General features: G+C 49.0%; 1 protein-coding gene across 3 annotated transcripts in view; it reads right to left on the bottom strand.

The window, feature by feature from the left end:
- Positions 1-247: 247 nt before the first annotated feature.
- Positions 248-20,106, bottom strand: part of LOC124011396 (vascular endothelial growth factor receptor 3-like) — a 220,323-nt gene continuing 200,464 nt past the window's right edge. For 2 of the 3 annotated variants that reach the window (XM_046324722.1, XM_046324724.1), the window contains exons 23-30: positions 17,458-17,580; positions 15,267-15,378; positions 15,057-15,156; positions 14,117-14,222; positions 12,578-12,702; positions 2,982-3,114; positions 2,220-2,296; positions 248-568 (exon numbers count right to left, since the gene is read on the bottom strand). In XM_046324722.1, the coding sequence (XP_046180678.1) occupies positions 373-568; positions 2,220-2,296; positions 2,982-3,114; positions 12,578-12,702; positions 14,117-14,222; positions 15,057-15,156; positions 15,267-15,378; positions 17,458-17,580 (972 nt within the window). In that variant the 3' untranslated portion in view covers positions 248-372. The remainder of the gene's footprint in view (positions 569-2,219; positions 2,297-2,981; positions 3,115-12,577; positions 12,703-14,116; positions 14,223-15,056; positions 15,157-15,266; positions 15,379-17,457; positions 17,581-20,106) is intronic. The other variant, XM_046324723.1, reaches the window with a different exon arrangement.

Raw genomic sequence — 20,106 nt, 5'->3', positions numbered from 1 at the left:
TGGAGGGGGAGGGGCTAGCCCACTGAGATTATGATAATAATGTCATCACAGGTTGGAGGGGGAGGGGCTAGCCCACTGAGATGATGATAACATTACAGGTTGGAGGGGGAGGGGCTAGCCCACTGAGATGATGATAATGATGACATCACATGTTGGAGGGGAGGGGCTAGCCCACTGAGATGATGATAATAATGACATTACAGGTTGGAGGGGCGGGGGGGGGGGGCTAGCCCACTGAGATGATGATAATAATGACATCACAGGTTGGAGGGGCGGGGGGGGGCTAGCCCACTGAGATGATGATAATGATGACATCACAGGTTGGAGGGGCGGGGGGGGGGCTAGCCCACTGAGATGATGATAATAATGACATCACAGGTTGGAGGATGCGAGGCAGCATGTATCATCAGGGGAGGAGAAGAAGTCCAGGACCCTGCCCTCCTCTGACAGCTGACCATACTCGTTGTTGTAAAAGGTCTGGCCAGAGAGCTGGGAGAGGAAGGCTGGTCGGTGTCTGGAACTAACGGAGCTACCGCTGGACTCTACCACCACCAGGCGCTCTGTACTACTGGGGGGAGAGGAGAGGAGGGGAGAAGGAGGTGGGGGTAGAGGGGAGAGGGGAGGAGGTGGGAGAGGAGGGGAGGTGGGGGAGGAGGGGAGAGGATGGGGATGTGGGAGAGGAGGGGAGAGGGGAGGAGGTGGGAGAGGAGGGGAGGTGGGGGAGGAGAGGAGGGGAGAGGAGGTGGTGGTAGAGGGGAGAGGGGAGGAGGTGGGAGAGGAGGTGGGGGAGGAGGGAAGAGGATGGGGGAGGAGGGAGAGGAGGGGAGGAGAGAGGAGGTGGGGGTAGAGGGGGGAGGGGAGGAGGTGGTAGAGGGGGAGGGGAGAGGAAGTGGGGGTAGAGGGGAGAGGGGAGGAGGTGGGAGAGGCGGGGAGGTGGGAGAGGCGGGGAGGTGGGGGAGGAGGGGAGAGGAGGTGGGGGAGGAGGGGAGGGGAGAGGAGGTGGGAGAGGAGGGGAGGAGAGGAGCAGAGGTGGGAGAGGAGAGGATGGGGGAGATGAGGGGAGGAGGTGGGAGAGGAGGGGAGGAGGTGGGAGAGGAGGGGAGGGAGGAGGGAGCAGAGGTGGGAGAGGAGAGGATGGGGGAGAGGAGGGGAGGAGGTGGGAGAGGAGGATGAGGAGAGGAGCAGAGGTGGGAGAGGAGAGGATGGGGAGAGGAGGGGAGGAGGTGGGAGAGGAGGGGAGGAGAGGAGCAGAGGTGGGAGAGGAGGGGAGAGGATGGGGGGTGGCAGAGGAGAGGATGGGGGAGAGGAGGGGAGGAGGTGGGAGAGGAGGGGAGGAGAGGAGCAGAGGTGGGAGAGGAGAGGATGGGGAAGAGGAGGGGAGGAGGTGGGAGAGGAGGGGAGGAGAGGAGCAGAGGTGGGAGAGGAGAGGATGGGGGAGAGGTGGGAGAGGAGAGGATGGGAGAGAGGAGGGGAGGAGGTGGGAGAGGAGGGGAGGAGAGGAGCAGAGGTGGGAGAGGGGAGGAGAGGAGCAGAGGTGGGAGAGCGGAGGAGAGGAGCAGAGGTGGGAGAGTGGAGGAGAGGAGCAGAGGTGGGAGAGTGGAGGAGAGGAGCAGAGGTGGGAGAGGGGAGGAGAGGAGGGGAGGAGGTGGGAGAGGAGGGGAGGAGAGGAGCAGAGGTGGGAGAGGAGAGGATGGGGGAGAGGAGGGGAGGAGGTGGGAGAGGAGGGGAGGAGAGGAGCAGAGGTGGGAGAGGAGAGGATGGGGGAGAGGAGGGGAGGAGGTGGGAGAGGAGGGGAGGAGAGGAGCAGAGGTGGGAGAGGGGAGGAGAGGAGCAGAGGTGGGAGAGGGGAGGAGAGGAGGGGAGACAGCTATTAGGATGATATGCTGTTGTTATTTTCTGACCATTTTTTTTTTCAAAAAACAGACAGGACCCACACAGACAGGACCCACACAGACAGGACCCACACAGACAGGACCCACACAGACAGGACCCACACAGACAGGACCCACACAGACAGGGCCCACACAGACAGGACCCACACAGACAGGACCCACACAGACAGGACCCACACAGACAGGACCCACACAGACAGGACCCACACAGACAGGACCCACACAGACAGGACCCACACAGACAGGACCCACACAGACAGGACCCACACAGACAGACATGCGCCTTGCCATTTTAAGGGCCTGATATTATTGGTGTGTCAAACATACTTGGCTCCTCTGTGTTCGTGCTGGATCATGTCAAACTCCTCCGACGCCAGAACCATCCCACTGTCTGTCTGGTTGTCCTGGGGAGAGAACACAGCAGTCCATCAGCATCACATTCAATAACGACCAGTCAAGGGCTTAGCATGTTGACCTGCTGAGACAACTGGAGACCAGTTTAGCATGTTGACCTGCTGAGACAACTGGAGACCAGTTTAGCATGTTGACCTGCTGAGACAACTGGAGACCAGTTTAGCATGTTGACCTGCTGAGACAACTGGAGACCAGTTTAACATGTTGACCTGCTGAGACAACTGGAGACCAGTTTAACATGTTGACCTGCTGAGACAACTGGAGACCAGTTTAACATGTTGACCTGCTGAGACAACTGGAGACCAGTTTAACGTGTTGACCTGCTGAGACAACTGGAGACCAGTTTAGCATGTTGACCTGTTTAGACAACTGGAGACCAGCTGGATTGCTAAGCAACAGACAGGTATTAGACAGGACAGCCTCAGGAGAGATTTGACTAAATGTCACCAACTGTTTGACATTTGAATAGAGCAATGATAGAGAGAGATGAAGAGAGATGAAGAGATGCAATGATAGAGAGAGATGAAGAGAGATGAAGAGATGCAATGATAGAGAGAGATGAAGAGATGCAATGATAGAGAGAGATGAAGAGATGCAATGATAGAGAGAGATGAAGAGATGCAATGATAGAGGGATGAAGGGATGGAGAGAGAGTGCAGGAGAGACAGATCTTACTCCGTTGTTGTGGGTTTTATACCAGGCCGTTTCCATTGGTAGCTCCTCAAACGTCTTGACTCTGGGTTGGCATGACGACAGCTTCGACGGCCCCACGAACACACAGCCAGCGAAGGGCACACAGTTATAATACCTGAATACACACAATGATAGACACAGATGACAGAGATGAAGAGATGCAATGATACACACACACAAGAGAGATGAAGAGATGCAATGATAGACACAGATGAAGAGATGCCCCTATGTTATGTATACCTGTTGAGTGAGGAGATGACCCCAGAGGACCCCAGAGGACCCCCCCAGAGGACCCCAGAGGACCCCAGAGGACCCCAGAGGACCCCAGAGGACCCCAGAGACCCCAGAGGACCCCAGAGGACCCCAGAGGACCCCAGAGGACCCCAGAGGACCCCAGAGGACTGCAGAGGACCCCAGGAAGAGAGATGAAGAGGACCCCAGAGGACTGCCAGAGGACCCCAGGAAGAGAGCTGTTGAGTGAGGACCTCAGAGGAAGAGTATGAAGAGATGCCCCAATGAGGACCCCAGGACCCCAGAGGATGAGGAGGGACCCCAGGACCCCAGAGGACCCCAGAGGACCCCAGAAGAGAGCTGTTGAGTGAGGACCCCAGAGGACCCCAGAGGACCCCAGAGGACCCCAGAGGACCCCAGAGGACCCCAGAGGACCCCAGAGGACCCCAGAGGACCTCAGAGGACCCCAGAGGACCCCAGGAAGAGTAGCTGTTGAGTGAGGACCCCAGAGGACCCCAGAGGACCTCAGAGGACCCCAGAGGACCCCAGAGGACCCCAGAGGACCTCAGAGGACCCCAGAGGACCCCAGGAAGAGTTTTGAGTGACCCCAGAGGACCCCAGGAAGAGTAGCTGTTGGTGAGGACCCCAGAAAGAGTCTGACTTGAGTGAGGATCTCAGAGGACCCCAGAGGACCCCAGAGGACCCCAGGAAGAGTAGCTGTTGAGTGAGGACCAGGACCCCAGGAAGAGTAGCTGTTATGAGGACCCCAGAGGACCCCAGAGGACCCCAGGAAGAGTAGCTGTTGAGTGAGGACCCCAGAGGACCCCAGAGGACCCCAGGAAGAGTAGCTGTTGAGTGAGGACCCCAGAGGACCCCAGAGGACCCCAGAGGACCCCAGAGGACTCCAGAGGACCCCAGAGGACCCCAGGAAGAGTAGCTGTTGAGTGAGGACCTCAGAGGACCCCAGAGGACCCCAGAGGACTCCAGAGGACCCCAGGAAGGACCCCAGAGGACCCCAGAGGACCCCAGGAAGGACCCCCAGAGGACCCCAGAGGACCCCAGGAAGGAGCCCAGTGAGGACCCCAGAGGACCCCAGAGGACCCCAGGAAGAGTAGCTGTTGAGTGAGGACCCCAGAGGACCCCAGAGGACCCCAGAGGACCCCAGAGGACCCCAGAGGACCCCAGAGGACCCCAGAGGACCCCAGAGGACCCCAGAGGACCCCAGAGGACCCCAGAGGACCCCAGAGGACCCCAGAGGACCCCAGAGGACCCCAGAGGACCCCAGAGGACCCCAGAGGACCCCAGAGGACCCCAGAGGACCCCAGAGGACCCCAGGAAGAGTAGCTGTTGAGTGAGGACCCCAGAGGACCCCAGGAAGAGTAGCTGTTGAGTGAGGACCCCAGAAAGAGTAGCTGTTGAGTGAGGATCTCAGAGGACCCCAGAGGACCCCAGAGGACCCCAGGAAGAGTAGCTGTTGAGTGAGGACCTCACAGGACCCCAGGAAGAGTAGCTGTTGAGTGAGGACCCCAGAGGACCCCAGAGGACCCCAGGAAGAGTAGCTGTTGAGTGAGGACCCCAGAGGACCCCAGGAAGAGTAGCTGTTGAGTGAGGACCCCAGAGGACCCCAGAGGACCCCAGGAAGAGTAGCTGTTGAGTGAGGACCCCAGAGGACCCCAGAGGACCCCAGGAAGAGTAGCTGTTGAGTGAGGACCTCAGAGGACCCCAGAGGACCCCAGAGGACCCCAGGAAGAGTAGCTGTTGAGTGAGGACCTCAGAGGACCCCAGAGGACCTCAGAGGACCCCAGAGGACCCCAGAGGACCCCAGGAAGAGTAGCTGTTGAGTGAGGACCTCAGAGGACCCCAGAGGACCCCAGAGGACCCCAGGAAGAGTAGCTGTTGAGTGAGGACCTCAGAGGACCCCAGAGGACCCCAGGAAGAGTAGCTGTTGAGTGAGGACCTCAGAGGACCCCAGAGGACCCCAGGAAGAGTAGCTGTTGAGTGAGGACCTCACAGGACCCCAGGAAGAGTAGCTGTTGAGTGAGGACCTCACAGGACCCCAGGAAGAGTAGCTGTTGAGTGAGGACCTCACAGGACCCCAGGAAGAGTAGCTGTTGAGTGAGGACCCCAGGAAGAGTAGCTGTTGAGTGAGGACCTCAGAGGACCCCAGGAAGAGTAGCTGTTGAGTGAGGACCTCAGAGGACCCCAGGAAGAGTAGCTGTTGAGTGAGGACCTCAGAGGACCCCAGGAAGAGTAGCTGTTGAGTGAGGACCTCAGAGGACCCCAGGAAGAGTAGCTGTTGAGTGAGGATCTCAGAGGACCCAGGAAGAGTAGCTGTTGAGTGAGGATCTCAGAGGACCCCAGGAAGAGTAGCTGTTGAGTGAGGACCCCAGAAAGAGTAGCTGTTGAGTGAGGATCTCAGAGGACCCCAGAGGACCCCAGGAAGAGTAGCTGTTGAGTGAGGAACTCAGAGGACCCCAGGAAGAGTAGCTGTTGAGTGAGGACCCCAGAGGACCCCAGAGGACCCCAGGAAGAGTAGCTGTTGAGTGACGACCCCAGAGGATCCCAGGAAGAGGGTAGTAGTTGTAGTAGTTGTCGTTGTGGTAGTAGTTATAGTAGTTGTTGTCGTGGTAGTAGTTGCAGGAGTTGTAGTTGTAGTAGTTGTTGTCGTGGTAGTAGTTGCAGTAGTTGACGTCGTGGTAGTAGTTGTAGTAGTTGTAGTAGTTGCAGTAGTTGTCGTCTTGGTCGTAGTTGTAGTAGTTGTCGTCGTGGTAGTCGTTGTAGTAGTTGTCGTCGTGGTAGTAGTTGTAGTAGTTGTCGTCGTGGTAGTAGTTGTTGTCGTGGTAGTAGTTGTAGTAGTTGCAGTAGTTGTTGTCGTGGTAGTAGTTGTAGTAGTTGTTGTCGTGGTAGTAGTTGTAGTAGTTGTTGTCGTGGTAGTAGTTGTTGTCGTGGTAGTAGTTGCAGTAGTTGTCGCGTGGTAGTAGTTGTAGTAGTTGTTGTCGTGGTAGTAGTGGTAGTAGTTGTCGTCGTGGTAGTAGTTGCAGTAGTTGTCGTCGTAGTTGTAGTAGTTGTCGTCGTGGTAGTAGTTGACGTCGTGGTAGTAGTTGTAGTAGTTGTGGTAGTAGTGCAGTAGTTGTCGTCGTGGTAGTAGTGCAGTAGTTGTCGTCGTAGTTGTAGTAGTTGTCGTCGTGGTAGTAGTTGACGTCGTGGTAGTAGTTGTAGTAGTTGTGGTAGTAGTTGCAGTAGTTGTCGTCGTGTTAGTAGTTGACGTAGTGGTAGTAGTGGTGGTAGTAGTTGTCGTTGTGGTAGTAGTTGCAGTAGTTGTTGTCGTAGTTGTAGTAGTTGTAGTAGTTGTCGTCGTGGTAGTAGTTGTCGTCGTGGTAGTAGTTGTAGTAGTTGTGGTAGTAGTTGTAGTAGTTGTCGTCGTGGTAGTAGTTGTAGTAGTTGTAGTAGTTGTAGTAGTTGTAGTAGTTGCAGTAGTTGTAGTAGTTGCAGTAGTTGTTGTCGTGGTAGTAGTTGTAGTAGTTGTGGTAGTAGTTGTAGTAGTTGTGGTAGTAGTTGTAGTAGTTGTCGTCGTGGTAGTAGTTGCAGTAGTTGTCGTCGTAGTTGTAGTAGTTGTTGTCGTGGTAGTAGTTGCAGTAGTTGTTGTCGTGGTAGTAGTTGTAGTTGTTGTTGTTGTGGTAGTAGTTGTAGTAGTTGTTGTCGTGGTAGTAGTTGCAGTAGTTGTTGTCGTGGTAGTAGTTGTAGTAGTTGTAGTAGTTGTCGTCATGGTAGTAGTTGTGGTAGTAGTTGTGGTAGTAGTTGTAGTAGTTGTCGTGGTAGTAGTTGCAGTAGTTGTCGTCGTGGTAGTAGTTGCAGTAATTGTCGTCGTGGTAGTAGATGTAGTAGTTGATGTCGTGGTAGTAGTAGTGGCAGTAGTTGTCGTCGTGGTAGTAGTTGCAGTAGTTGTCGTCGTGGTAGTAGCTGTAGTAGTTGTCGTCGTGGTAGTAGTTGTAGTAGTTGACGTTGTGATAGTAGTTGTTGTAGTTGTAGTAGTTGTCATCGTGGTAGTAGTTGTAGTAGTTGATGTAGTGGTAGTAGATGTAGTAGTTGTTGTCGTGGTAGTAGTTGCAGTAGTTGTTGTCGTGGTAGTAGATGTAGTAGTTGTAGTAGTTGTTGTCGTGGTAGTAGTTGTAGTAGTTGTTGTCGTGGTAGTAGTGGTAGTAGTTGTAGTAGTTGTAATAGTCGTCGTGGTAGTAGTTGCAGTAGTTGTCGTCGTGGTAGTAGTTGTAGTAGTTGTGGTAGTTGTAGTAGTTGACGTCGTGGTAGTAGTTGTAGTTGTTGTTGTCATGGTAGTAGTTGTAGTAGTTGTGGTAGTTGTTGTCGTGGTAGTAGTTGTTGTCGTGGTAGTAGTTGTAGTAGTTGACGTCATTGTAGTAGTTGTAGTAGTTGACGTCGTGGTAGTAGTTGTAGTAGTTGACGTCGTGGTCGTAGATGTAGTAGTTGTTGTCGTGGAATTAGTTGCAGTAGTTGTTGTCGTGGTAGTAGTTGCAGTAGTTGTCGTCGTAGTTGTAGTAGTTGTTGTCGTGGTAGTAGTTGCAGTAGTTGTTGTCGTGGTAGTAGTTGTAGTTGTTGTTGTTGTGGTAGTAGTTGTAGTAGTTGTTGTCGTGGTAGTAGTTGCAGTAGTTGTTGTCGTGGTAGTAGTTGTAGTAGTTGTAGTAGTTGTCGTCATGGTAGTAGTTGTGGTAGTAGTTGTGGTAGTAGTTGTAGTAGTTGTCGTGGTAGTAGTTGCAGTAGTTGTCGTCGTGGTAGTAGTTGCAGTAATTGTCGTCGTGGTAGTAGATGTAGTAGTTGATGTCGTGGTAGTAGTAGTGGCAGTAGTTGTCGTCGTGGTAGTAGCTGTAGTAGTTGTCGTCGTGGTAGTAGTTGTAGTAGTTGACGTTGTGATAGTAGTTGTTGTAGTTGTAGTAGTTGTCATCGTGGTAGTAGTTGTAGTAGTTGATGTAGTGGTAGTAGATGTAGTAGTTGTTGTCGTGGTAGTAGTTGCAGTAGTTGTTGTCGTGGTAGTAGATGTAGTAGTTGTAGTAGTTGTTGTCGTGGTAGTAGTTGTAGTAGTTGTTGTCGTGGTAGTAGTGGTAGTAGTTGTAGTAGTTGTAATAGTCGTCGTGGTAGTAGTTGCAGTAGTTGTCGTCGTGGTAGTAGTTGTAGTAGTTGTGGTAGTTGTAGTAGTTGACGTCGTGGTAGTAGTTGTAGTTGTTGTTGTCATGGTAGTAGTTGTAGTAGTTGTGGTAGTTGTTGTCGTGGTAGTAGTTGTTGTCGTGGTAGTAGTTGTAGTAGTTGACGTCGTGGTAGTAGTTGTAGTTGTTGTTGTCATGGTAGTAGTTGTAGTAGTTGTCGTCGTGATAGTCGTTGTAGTAGTTGTGGTAGTTGTTGTCGTGGTAGTAGTTGTTGTCGTGGTAGTAGTTGTAGTAGTTGCAGTAGTTGTTGTCGTGGTAGTAGTTGTTGTCGTGGTAGTAGTTGTTGTCGTGGTAGTAGTTGTAGTAGTTGTCGTCGTGGTAGTAGTTGTAGTAGTTGTCGTTGTGGTAGTAGTTGTAGTAGTTGTTGTCGTGGTAGTAGTTGTAGTAGTTGTCGTCGTGGTAGTAGTTGTAGTAGTTGCAGTAGTTGTTGTCGTGGTAGTAGTTGTAGTAGTTGTTGTCGTGGTAGTAGTTGTAGTAGTTTTCGTCGTGGTAGTAGTTACAGTAGTTGTTGTCGTGGTAGTAGTTGTAGTAGTTGACGTCGTGGTCGTAGATGTAGTAGTTGTTGTCGTGGTAGTAGTTGCAGTAGTTGTTGTCGTGGTAGTAGTTGCAGTAGTTGTCGTCGTAGTTGTAGTAGTTGTTGTCGTGGTAGTAGTTGCAGTAGTTGTTGTCGTGGTAGTAGTTGTAGTTGTTGTTGTTGTGGTAGTAGTTGTAGTAGTTGTTGTCGTGGTAGTAGTTGCAGTAGTTGTTGTCGTGGTAGTAGTTGTAGTAGTTGTAGTAGTTGTCGTCATGGTAGTAGTTGTGGTAGTAGTTGTGGTAGTAGTTGTAGTAGTTGTCGTGGTAGTAGTTGTAGTAGTTGTCGTCGTGGTAGTAGTTGCAGTAATTGTCATCGTGGTAGTAGATGTAGTAGTTGATGTCGTGGTAGTAGTAGTGGCAGTAGTTGTCGTCGTGGTAGTAGCTGTAGTAGTTGTCGTCGTGGTAGTAGTTGTAGTAGTTGACGTTGTGATAGTAGTTGTTGTAGTTGTAGTAGTTGTCATCGTGGTAGTAGTTGTAGTAGTTGATGTAGTGGTAGTAGATGTAGTAGTTGTTGTCGTGGTAGTAGTTGCAGTAGTTGTTGTCGTGGTAGTAGATGTAGTAGTTGTAGTAGTTGTTGTCGTGGTAGTAGTTGTAGTAGTTGTTGTCGTGGTAGTAGTGGTAGTAGTTGTAGTAGTTGTAATAGTCGTCGTGGTAGTAGTTGCAGTAGTTGTCGTCGTGGTAGTAGTTGTAGTAGTTGTGGTAGTTGTAGTAGTTGACGTCGTGGTAGTAGTTGTAGTTGTTGTTGTCATGGTAGTAGTTGGAGTAGTTGTGGTAGTTGTTGTCGTGGTAGTAGTTGTTGTCGTGGTAGTAGTTGTAGTAGTTGACGTCGTGGTAGTAGTTGTAGTTGTTGTTGTCATGGTAGTAGTTGTAGTAGTTGTCGTCGTGATAGTCGTTGTAGTAGTTGTGGTAGTTGTTGTCGTGGTAGTAGTTGTTGTCGTGGTAGTAGTTGTAGTAGTTGCAGTAGTTGTTGTCGTGGTAGTAGTCGTGGTAGTAGTTGTTGTCGTGGTAGTAGTTGTAGTAGTTGTCGTCGTGGTAGTAGTTGTAGTAGTTGTCGTTGTGGTAGTAGTTGCAGTAGTTGTTGTCGTGGTAGTAGTTGTAGTAGTTGTCGTCGTGGTAGTAGTTGCAGTAGTTGTCGTCGTAGTTGTAGTAGTTGTCGTCGTACTTGTAGTAGTTGTAGTAGTTGTTGTCGTGGTAGTAGTTGTAGTAGTTGTCGTCGTGGTAGTAGTTGTAGTAGTTGCAGTAGTTGTTGTCGTGGTAGTAGTTGTAGTAGTTGTTGTCGTGGTAGTAGTTGTAGTAGTTTTTGTCGTGGTAGTAGTTGCAGTAGTTGTTGTCGTGGTAGTAGTCGTAGTAGTTGACGTCGTGGTAGTAGTTGTAGTAGTTGCAGTAGTTGTTGTCGTGGTAGTAGTTGTAGTTGTTGTTGTTGTGGTAGTAGTTGAAGTAGTTGTCGTCGTGGTAGTAGTTGTAGTAGTTGTCATCGTGGTAGTAGTTGTAGTAAGTAGCTCTGGATAAGAGCGTCTGCTAAATGACTTAAATGTAAATGTAAATGGTAGTCGTTGTAGTTGTTGTTGTCATGGTAGTAGTTGTAGTAGTTGTTGTCCTGGTAGTAGTTGCAGTAGTTGTCGTCATGGTAGTAGATGTAGTAGTTGTCGTCGTGGTAGTAGTTGTAGTAGTTGTAGTAGTTGCAGTAGTTGTTGTCGTGGTAGTAGTTGTAGTAGTTGTCGTCGTGGTAGTAGTTGCAGTAGTTGTCGTCGTGGTAGTAGTTGCAGTAGTTGTCGTCGTGGTAGTAGATGTAGTAGTTGTCGTCGTGGTAGTAGATGTAGTAGTTGTCGTCGTGGTAGTAGTTGCAGTAGTTGTCGTCGTGGTAGTAGTTGTAGTAGTTGCAGTAGTTGTCATCGTGGTAGTAGTTGTAGTAGTTGTCGTCGTGGTAGTAGTTGTAGTAGTTGTCGTCGTGGTAGTAGTTGTAGTTGTTGTCGTCGTGGTAGTAGATGTAGTAGTTGTCGTCGTGGTAGTAGTTGCAGTAGTTGTCGTCGTGGTAGTAGTTGCAGTAGTTGCAGTAGTTGTAGTAGTTGTCGTCGTGGTAGTAGTTGTAGTAGTTGTCGTCGTGGTAGTAGTTGTAGTTGTTGTCGTCGTGGTAGTAGATGTAGTAGTTGTCGTCGTGGTAGTAGTTGCAGTAGTTGCAGTAGTTGTAGTAGTTGTCGTCGTGGTAGTAGTTGTAGTAGTTGTCGTCGTGGTAGTAGTTGTAGTTGTTGTCGTCGTGGTAGTAGTTGCAGTAGTTGTCGTCGTGGTAGTAGTTGTAGTAGTTGTCGTCGTGGTAGTAGTTGCAGTAGTTGTTGTCGTGGTAGTAGTTGTAGTAGTTGTCGTCGTGGTAGTAGTTGCAGTAGTTGCAGTAGTTGTAGTAGTTGTCGTCGTGGTAGTAGTTGTAGTAGTTGTCGTCGTGGTAGTAGATGTAGTAGTTGTCGTCGTGGTAGTAGTTGCAGTAGTTGACGTCGTGGTAGTAGTTGTAGTAGTTGCAGTAGTTGTCATCGTGGTAGTAGTTGTAGTAGTTGTCGTCGTGGTAGTAGTTGTAGTAGTTGTCGTCGTGGTAGTAGTTGTAGTTGTTGTCGTCGTGGTAGTAGATGTAGTAGTTGTCGTCGTGGTAGTAGTTGCAGTAGTTGTCGTCGTGGTAGTAGTTGCAGTAGTTGCAGTAGTTGTAGTAGTTGTCGTCGTGGTAGTAGTTGTAGTAGTTGTCGTCGTGGTAGTAGTTGTAGTTGTTGTCGTCGTGGTAGTAGATGTAGTAGTTGTCGTCGTGGTAGTAGTTGCAGTAGTTGCAGTAGTTGTAGTAGTTGTCGTCGTGGTAGTAGTTGTAGTAGTTGTCGTCGTGGTAGTAGTTGTAGTTGTTGTCGTCGTGGTAGTAGTTGCAGTAGTTGTCGTCGTGGTAGTAGTTGTAGTAGTTGTCGTCGTGGTAGTAGTTGCAGTAGTTGTTGTCGTGGTAGTAGTTGTAGTAGTTGTCGTCGTGGTAGTAGTTGCAGTAGTTGCAGTAGTTGTAGTAGTTGTCGTCGTGGTAGTAGTTGTAGTAGTTGTCGTCGTGGTAGTAGTTGTAGTAGTTGTCGTCGTGGTAGTAGTTGTAGTAGTTGTCGTCGTGGTAGTAGTTGTAGTAGCTGCAGTGGTTGTCGTCGTGGTAGTAGTTGTAGTAGTTGTAGTAGTTGCAGTAGTTGTCGTCGTGGTAGTAGTTGTAGTAGTTGTCGTCGTGGTAGTAGTTGCAGTAGTTGTAGTAGCTGCAGTGGTTGTCGTCTAGGTAGTAGTTGCAGTAGTTGTCGTCGTGGTAGTAGTTGTAGTAGTTGTCGTCTTGGTAGTAGTTGCAGTAGTTGTCGTCGTGGTAGTAGTTGCAGTAGTTGTAGTAGTTGTCATCGTGGTAGTAGTTGTAGTAGTTGTCGTCGTGGTAGTAGTTGCAGTAGTTGTAGTAGTTGTCATCGTGGTAGTAGTTGTAGTAGTTGTCATCGTGGTAGTAGTTGTAGTAGTTGTCGTCGTGGTAGTAGTTGTAGTTGTTGTCGTGGTAGTAGTTGTAGTGTAATAGGATTGTACCTGATGGGCAGGCTGTGACAAGCCAGTCTCATCTCCTCCTGTGAAGCGGGTCGTGATGAGGCCTGAGAGAAGCTGTCGTCCTCAGAGCTCTGGGATGGATTCAGGGGGATGTAGTCCTTACCATCCTACAGAATATAATATCAGTCAGTCCTTACCATCCTACAGAATATAATATCAGTCAGTCCTTACCATCCTTCAGAATATAATATCAGTCAGTCCTTACCATCCTACAGAATATAATATCAGTCAGTCCTTACCATCCTACAGAATATAATATCAGTCAGTCCTTACCATCCTTCAGAATATAATATCAGTCAGTCCTTACCATCCTTCAGAATATAATATCAGTCCTTATCATCCTACAGAATATAATATCAGTCCTTATCTTCCTACAGAATATAATATCAGTCCTTATCATCCTACAGAATATAATATCAGTCCTTATCATCCTACAGAATATAATATCAGTCCTTATCAACCTACACAATATAATATCAGTCCTTATCATTCTACACAATATAAGATCAGTCCTTATCATCCTACACAATATAATATCAGTCCTTATCATCCTACACAATATAATATCAGTCCTTATCATCCTACAGAATATAATCAGTCCTTATCATCCTACACAATATAATATCAGTCCTTATCATCCTACGGAATATAATATCAGTCCTTATCATCCTACAGAATATAATATCAGTCCTTATCATCCTACACAATATATATAATATCAGTCCTTATCATCCTACAGAATATAATATCAGCCCTTATCATCCTACAGAATATAATATCAGTCCTTATCATCCTACAGAATATAATATCAGTCCTTATCATCCTACAGAATATAATATCAGTCCTTATCATCCTACAGAATATAATATCAGTCCTTATCATCCTACAGAATATAATATCAGTCCTTACCGTCCTACAGAATATAATATTAGTCCTTATCATCCTACAGAATATAATATCAGTCCTTATCTTCCTACAGAATATAATATCAGTCCTTATCTTCCTACAGAATGGGAAATACCGACATGTAACACAAAAATCTTGTTTAAGCAAAAGGCCCGAGGGGGTGTGTTATGTGGCCAATATACCATGGCTAAGGGGTGTTCTTATGAACGACACATCTCTGAGCGCCTGGACACAGCCCTTAGCCGTGGTATATTGGTCATATACCCCAAACCCCCGAGGTGCCTTATTGCTATTATAAACTGGTTACCAACGTAATTAGAGCATTAAAATAAATGTTTTGTCATACATACGGTCTGATATACCACGGCTGTCAGCCAATCAGCATTCAGGGCTCGAACCACCCAGTTTAGAATGTCTGATATACCACGGCTGTCAGCCAATCAGCATTCAGGGCTCGAACCACCCAGTTTAGAATGTCTGATATACCACGGCTGTCAGTCACATTGGCCTCGTTCCATTTCTGTATTTGACCCCCATTCTTCCAGAAATGGCCACTATGACTTCAGTGTTGACAGATCAGACATGACTAGATTGGGTAAAACCTCTGTGTCTTACTGGTAGGCTGTCATCCTGTAGTAGGTCTCCCAGGATATCTACCAGGGCTTGGAAGGGAGGTCTCTCTCGGGGCTCGCCCTGCCAGCAGGCCAGCATTATACCATAGCTATTAAGAGAGACACACAGACACATGTTACAGCAAAGAGATGTCCTACAGGCCATCAGAGATGTCCTACAGGCCAGCAGAGATATCCTACAGGCCAGCAGAGATGTCCTACAGGCCAGCAGACATATCCTACAGGCCAGCAGAGATGTCCTACAGGCCAGCAGAATCCCATAACTACCAGCAGAGATATCCTACAGGCCAGCAGAGATGTCCTACAGGCCAGCAGGGATATCCTACAGGCCAGCAGAGATGTCCTACAGGCCAGCAGGGATATCCTACAGGCCATCAGAGATGTCCTACAGGCCAGCAGGGATATCCTACAGGCCAGCAGAGATGTCCTACAGGCCAGCAGGGATATCCTACAGGCCAGTAGGATCCCATAAATACCAGCAGAGATGTCCTACAGGCCAGCAGGGATATCCTACAGGCCAGTAGGATCCCATAAATACCAGCAGAGATGTCCTACAGGCCAGCAGAGATGTCCTACAGGCCAGTAGGATTCCCATAAATACCAGCAGAGATATCCTACAGGCCAGCAGGACCCCATAACTACCAGCAGAGCTCAACAGAGACACACAATAGGGCCAAAGAGTGTTAGAGTGCACTCCACACAGCCACTATTAGTTCTATCCACTACAGCGAACAGAACACACAGTACCTTACATTACTAAGCATGTTGTGTGCTTGGGTTTGCATGAAATGTATGCAAGGTAGGTAAGGAGTGAGTGACTCACATATAACTACATATATCTTGTGAATTATTCTAGGATCTGTGTTGACTCACATATAACTACATATATCTTGTGAATTATTCTAGGATCTGTGTTGACTCACATCTCAGGAGATGCTGTTTCAGGAGCTCTCATCCTGGTTCCATCTTTCAGTCGTTTACAGAAGTCCTCATCGATCTGGACACCTGGGTACGGAGATGCACCTGAGGAGAGGAACACTGGTGTTATCAGAGATGAGGTGTGTCTGTCAGGATGGATGGCTAACCGAGGCACGAACAGTGTCTCTCACTGCTAAGAGACCTAAATGTCTCACCCAGAGAGAAGATCTCCCAGAGTAGAACACCAAAGGACCAGACGTCAGACTGGCTGGTGTAGACCTTGTCAAAGATACTCTCTGGAGCCATCCACTTCAGTGGCAGACGGGCCTGCAGAGAGAGAGAGAGCGGGGAGAGAGAGAGAGAGAGGAAGAGAGAGGGGTGGAGAGAGAGGGTGGAGAGAGAGAGAGGGAGAGGGGGTGGAGAGAGAGAGGGGGGAAGGAGAGGGGAAGGAGGAGAGAGAGAGAGAGAAGGGAGAGAGAGAGAGGGGGGAGAAAGAGAGAGGGAAGGAGGGAGAGAGAGAGAGAGAGAGAGAAGGGGGAGAGAGAGAGGGGGGAGAAAGAGAGAGGGAGGGAGGGAGAGAGAGAGAGAGAGAAGGGGGGAGAGAGAGAGGGGGGGAGAAAGAGAGAGGGAGGGAGGGAGAGAGAGAGAGAGAGAAGGGGGGAGAGAGGGGAGGGAGGGAGAGAGGAGGGGGAGGCAGAGAGAGAGGGAGAGAGAGAGGGGAGAGAGAGGGAGAGAGAGGGAGAGAGAGGGAGAGAGAGAGAGGGAGAGAGAGAGAGAGAGGAGAGAGAGAGAGAGAGAGAGAGAGAGAGAGAGAGAGAGAGAGAGAGAGAGAGAGAGAGAGAGAGAGAGAGAGAGAGAGGGAGGAGAGAGAGAGAGAGAGAGAGAGAGAGAGGTAGAGTGAGAGAGAGAGAGAGACAGAGAGAGAGAATTTATTCAGCAACACACTCTTAGAATAAAGGGTTCCAGAAGGATCCTTCGGCCGACCCCACAGTAGAACCCTTTTGTGTTCCATATAGAACCGTCTATGGAAAGGGTCTTACATGGAACCCAAAATTTTTCTTTTCTACCAGGAAAAAAATGTTTCTTCAAGGGGTTCTCCTATGGGGACAGCCGATGAACACTTTTAGGTTCTAGATAACACCTTTTAGGTTCTAGATAACACCTTTTAGGTTCTAGATAGCACCTTTTAGGTTCTAGATAGCACCTTTTAGGTTCTAGATAGCACCTTTTAGGTTCTAGATAGCACCTTTTAGGTTCTAGATAACACCTTTTAGGTTCTATGACTCTAGTGGATGACAACCTAGACATACTGATCCTCCGGTGACAGAGATTTGAACGGTTCTAAAGCTCCTCTGCTAACAGACGTTAGAATTTGCCGTTGGCCCTAATGTAAAGCTCCTCTGGTAACAGAGTACCGCAGAGTACGACCCTGCCTCACACAGGAAGCGGCGCAGGTCCTAATCCAGGCACTTGTCATCTCCCGTCTGGATTACTGCAACTCGCTGTTGGCTGGGCTCCCTGCCTGTGCCATTAAACCCCTTCAACTCATCCAGAACGCCGCAGCCCGTCTGGTGTTCAACCTTCCCAAGTTCTCTCACGTCACCCCGCTCCTCCGTTCTCTCCACTGGCTTCCAGTTGAAGCTCGCATCCGCTACAAGACCATGGTGCTTGCCTACGGAGCTGTGAGGGGAACGGCACCTCAGTACCTCCAGGCTCTGATCAGGCCCTACACCCAAACAAGGGCACTGCGTTCATCCACCTCTGGCCTGCTCGCCTCCCTACCACTGAGGAAGTACAGCTCCCGCTCAGCCCAGTCAAAACTGTTCGCTGCCCTGGCCCCCCAATGGTGGAACAAACTCCCTCACGACGCCAGGACAGCGGAGTCAATCACCACCTTCCGGAGACACCTGAAACCCCACCTCTTTAAGGAATACCTAGGATAGGATAAGTATTCCCTCTCACCCCCCCCCTTTAAGATTTAGATGCACTATTGTAAAGTGACTGTTCCACTGGATGTCATAAGGTGAATGCACCAATTTGTAAGTCGCTCTGGATAAGAGCGTCTGCTAAATGACTTAAATGTAAATGTAATGTAAATGTAACAGACATTAGAGTTTGCTGTTGGCCCTAATGTAAAGCTCTTCTTGTAACAGACATTAGAGTTTGCCGTTGGCCCTAATGTAAAGCTCTTCTGGTAACAGACATTAGAGTTTGCTGTTGGCCCTGATGTAAAGCTCTTCTGGTAACAGACATTAGAGTTTGCTGTTGGCCCTGATGTAAAGCTCTTCTGGTAACAGACATTAGAGTTTGCCGTTGGCCCTAATGTAAAGCTCCTCTTGTAACAGACGTTAGAATTACCTGATGTAACGACCCCGAGTTTTTCCCCCTGAGGTGTGTGTGTCTTACGTTGCCTTTCCTGACGTAGTCGGGGTCTTTGTAGATGTCTCTCGCCAGGCCGAAGTCACAGATCTTCACCACGTTGTTCTCAGACAGCAGGATGTTCCTCGCTGCAAGGTCCCTGTGGATACACTGCCGAAACACACACACACACACACACACACACACACACACACACACACACACACACACACACACACACACACACACACACACACACACACACACACACACACACACACACACACACACACACACACACACACACACACGGATGTAACTTCTCCAACATACTGAGCTCCTTACTACCTGAGATACAGTGGGAGGGAGGAGCTTTACTGTCACGTCACAGGGAGGGGAGGAGCTTTACTGTCACATCACAGGGGAGGGAGGAGCTTCACTGTCACACCACAGGGGAGGGAGGAGCTTTACTGTCACATCACAGGTGAGGGAGGAGCTTTACTGTCACATCACAGGGGAGGGAGGAGCTTTACTGTCATGACATAGTGGTGGGAGGAGCTTTACTATCACATCACAGGGGAGGGAGGAGCTTTACTGTCACATCACAGGGGAGGGAGGAGCTTTACTGTCACATCACAGGGGAGGGAGGAGCTTTACTGTCATGACATAGTGGAGGGAGGAGCTTTACTGTCATGACATAGTGGTGGGAGGAGCTTTACTATCACATCACAGGAGAGGGAGGAGCTTTACTATCACGACATAGTGGGATGGATGATCTTTTATGTCATGACATAGTGGGATGGAGGATCTTTGATGTCATGACATAGTGGAGTGCGGAGCTTTACTGTCATGACATAGTGGACAGAGGAGCTTTACTATCACAACATAGTGGGAGGGAGGAGCTTCACTGTCACAATGTAGTGGGAGGGCAGAGCTTTACTATCACAACGTAGTGGGAGGGAGGAGCTTTATTGTCACACCACAGGGGAGGGAGGAGCTTTACTATCACAACGTAGTGGGAGGGAGGAGCTTCACTGTCACAACACAGGGGAGGGAGGAGCTTTACTATCACAACGTAGTGGGAGGGAGGAGCTTCACTGTCACAACACAGGGGAGGGAGGAGCTGTCATCTCTAGATGTGTGCCTACATCTCATTGTGGTACCATTTTCCGTCTCTGGTCTTGACAAGCCCACTGGGCTGGATCCCAGATTTAGGCTATTCATGGGTTGTCTGGTGAGCATGTGCAGACAGAGACTATTTCTGTTTATTGCTATTAGATTATAGAGGAGTTTGTAGTCGACAACCCATCAAGCATGGGAGAGTGTGACAGACACTTCCTTATTTTTCCCATCAAGCATGGGAGAGTGTGACAGACACTTCCTTATTTTTCCCATCAAGCGTGAACCATGTTTTATAACAAAGCTGCTTATCTATTTACCTCCATTTCTAGCAGTTAGTAGTGCAGTAAACTACACCAGATTATCCATTATACTGTGATGTCACAGGCAGTAAACTACACCAGATTATCCATTATACTGTGATGTCACAGGTTTTATAAACAAAGCAGATTATCCATTACACTGTGATGTCACAGGCAGTAAACTACAGCAGATTATCCATTACACTGTGATGTCACAGGCAGTAAACTACAGCAGATTATCCATTACACTGTGATGTCACAGGCAGTAAACTACAGCAGATTATCCATTACACTGTGATGTCAGGCAGAAACTTATTATCCATTACACTGTGATGTCACAGGCAGTAAACTACAGCAGATTATCCATTATACTGTGATGTCACAGGCAGTAAACTACAGCAGATTATCCATTATACTGTGATGTCACAGGCAGTAAACTACAGCAGATTATCCATTACACTGTGATGTCACAGGCAGTAAACTACAGCAGATTATCCATTACACTGTGATGTCACAGGCAGTAAACTACAGCAGATTATCCATTACACTGTGATGTCACAGGCAGTAAACTACAGCAGATTATCCATTACACTGTGATGTCACAGGCAGTAAACTACAGTAGATTATCCATTATACTGTGATGTCACAGGCAGTAAACTACACCAGATTATCCATTACACTGTGATGTCACAGGCAGTAAACTACACCAGATTAAGGCTTGGCCAGGTGAGTGACTGTAGAAGAACCCCCTCTACAGAGTGAAGGCTTGGCCAGGTGAGTAGAAGAACCCCCTCTACAGAGTGAAGGCTTGGCCAGGTGAGTAGAAGAACCCCCTCTACAGAGTGGAGGATTGGCCAGGTGAGTGACTGTAGAAGAACCCCCTCTACAGAGTGGAGGATTGGCCAGGTGAGTGACTGTAGAAGAACCCCCTCTACAGAGTGAAGGCTTGGACAGGTGAGTGACTGTAGAAGAACCCCCTCTACAGAGTGGAGGCTTGGCCAGGTGAGTGACTGTAGAAGAACCCCCTCTACAGAGTGAAGGCTTGGCCAGGTGAGTGGAAGAACCCCCTCTACAGAGTGGAGGCTTGGACAGGTGAGTGACTGTAGAAGAACCCCCTCTACAGAGTGGAGGATTGGCCAGGTGAGTAGAAGAACCCCCTCTACAGAGTGGAGGATTGGCCAGGTGAGTAGAAGAACCCCCTCTACAGAGTGGAGGATTGGCCAGGTGAGTAGAAGAACCCCCTCTACAGAGTGGAGGATTGGCCAGGTGAGTAGAA

This window comes from Oncorhynchus gorbuscha, linkage group LG23, assembly GCF_021184085.1.
Source record: "Oncorhynchus gorbuscha isolate QuinsamMale2020 ecotype Even-year linkage group LG23, OgorEven_v1.0, whole genome shotgun sequence".
Classification (NCBI taxonomy): Eukaryota; Metazoa; Chordata; class Actinopteri; order Salmoniformes; family Salmonidae; genus Oncorhynchus; species Oncorhynchus gorbuscha.
This window is presented reverse-complemented; position numbering and strand designations above follow the sequence as displayed.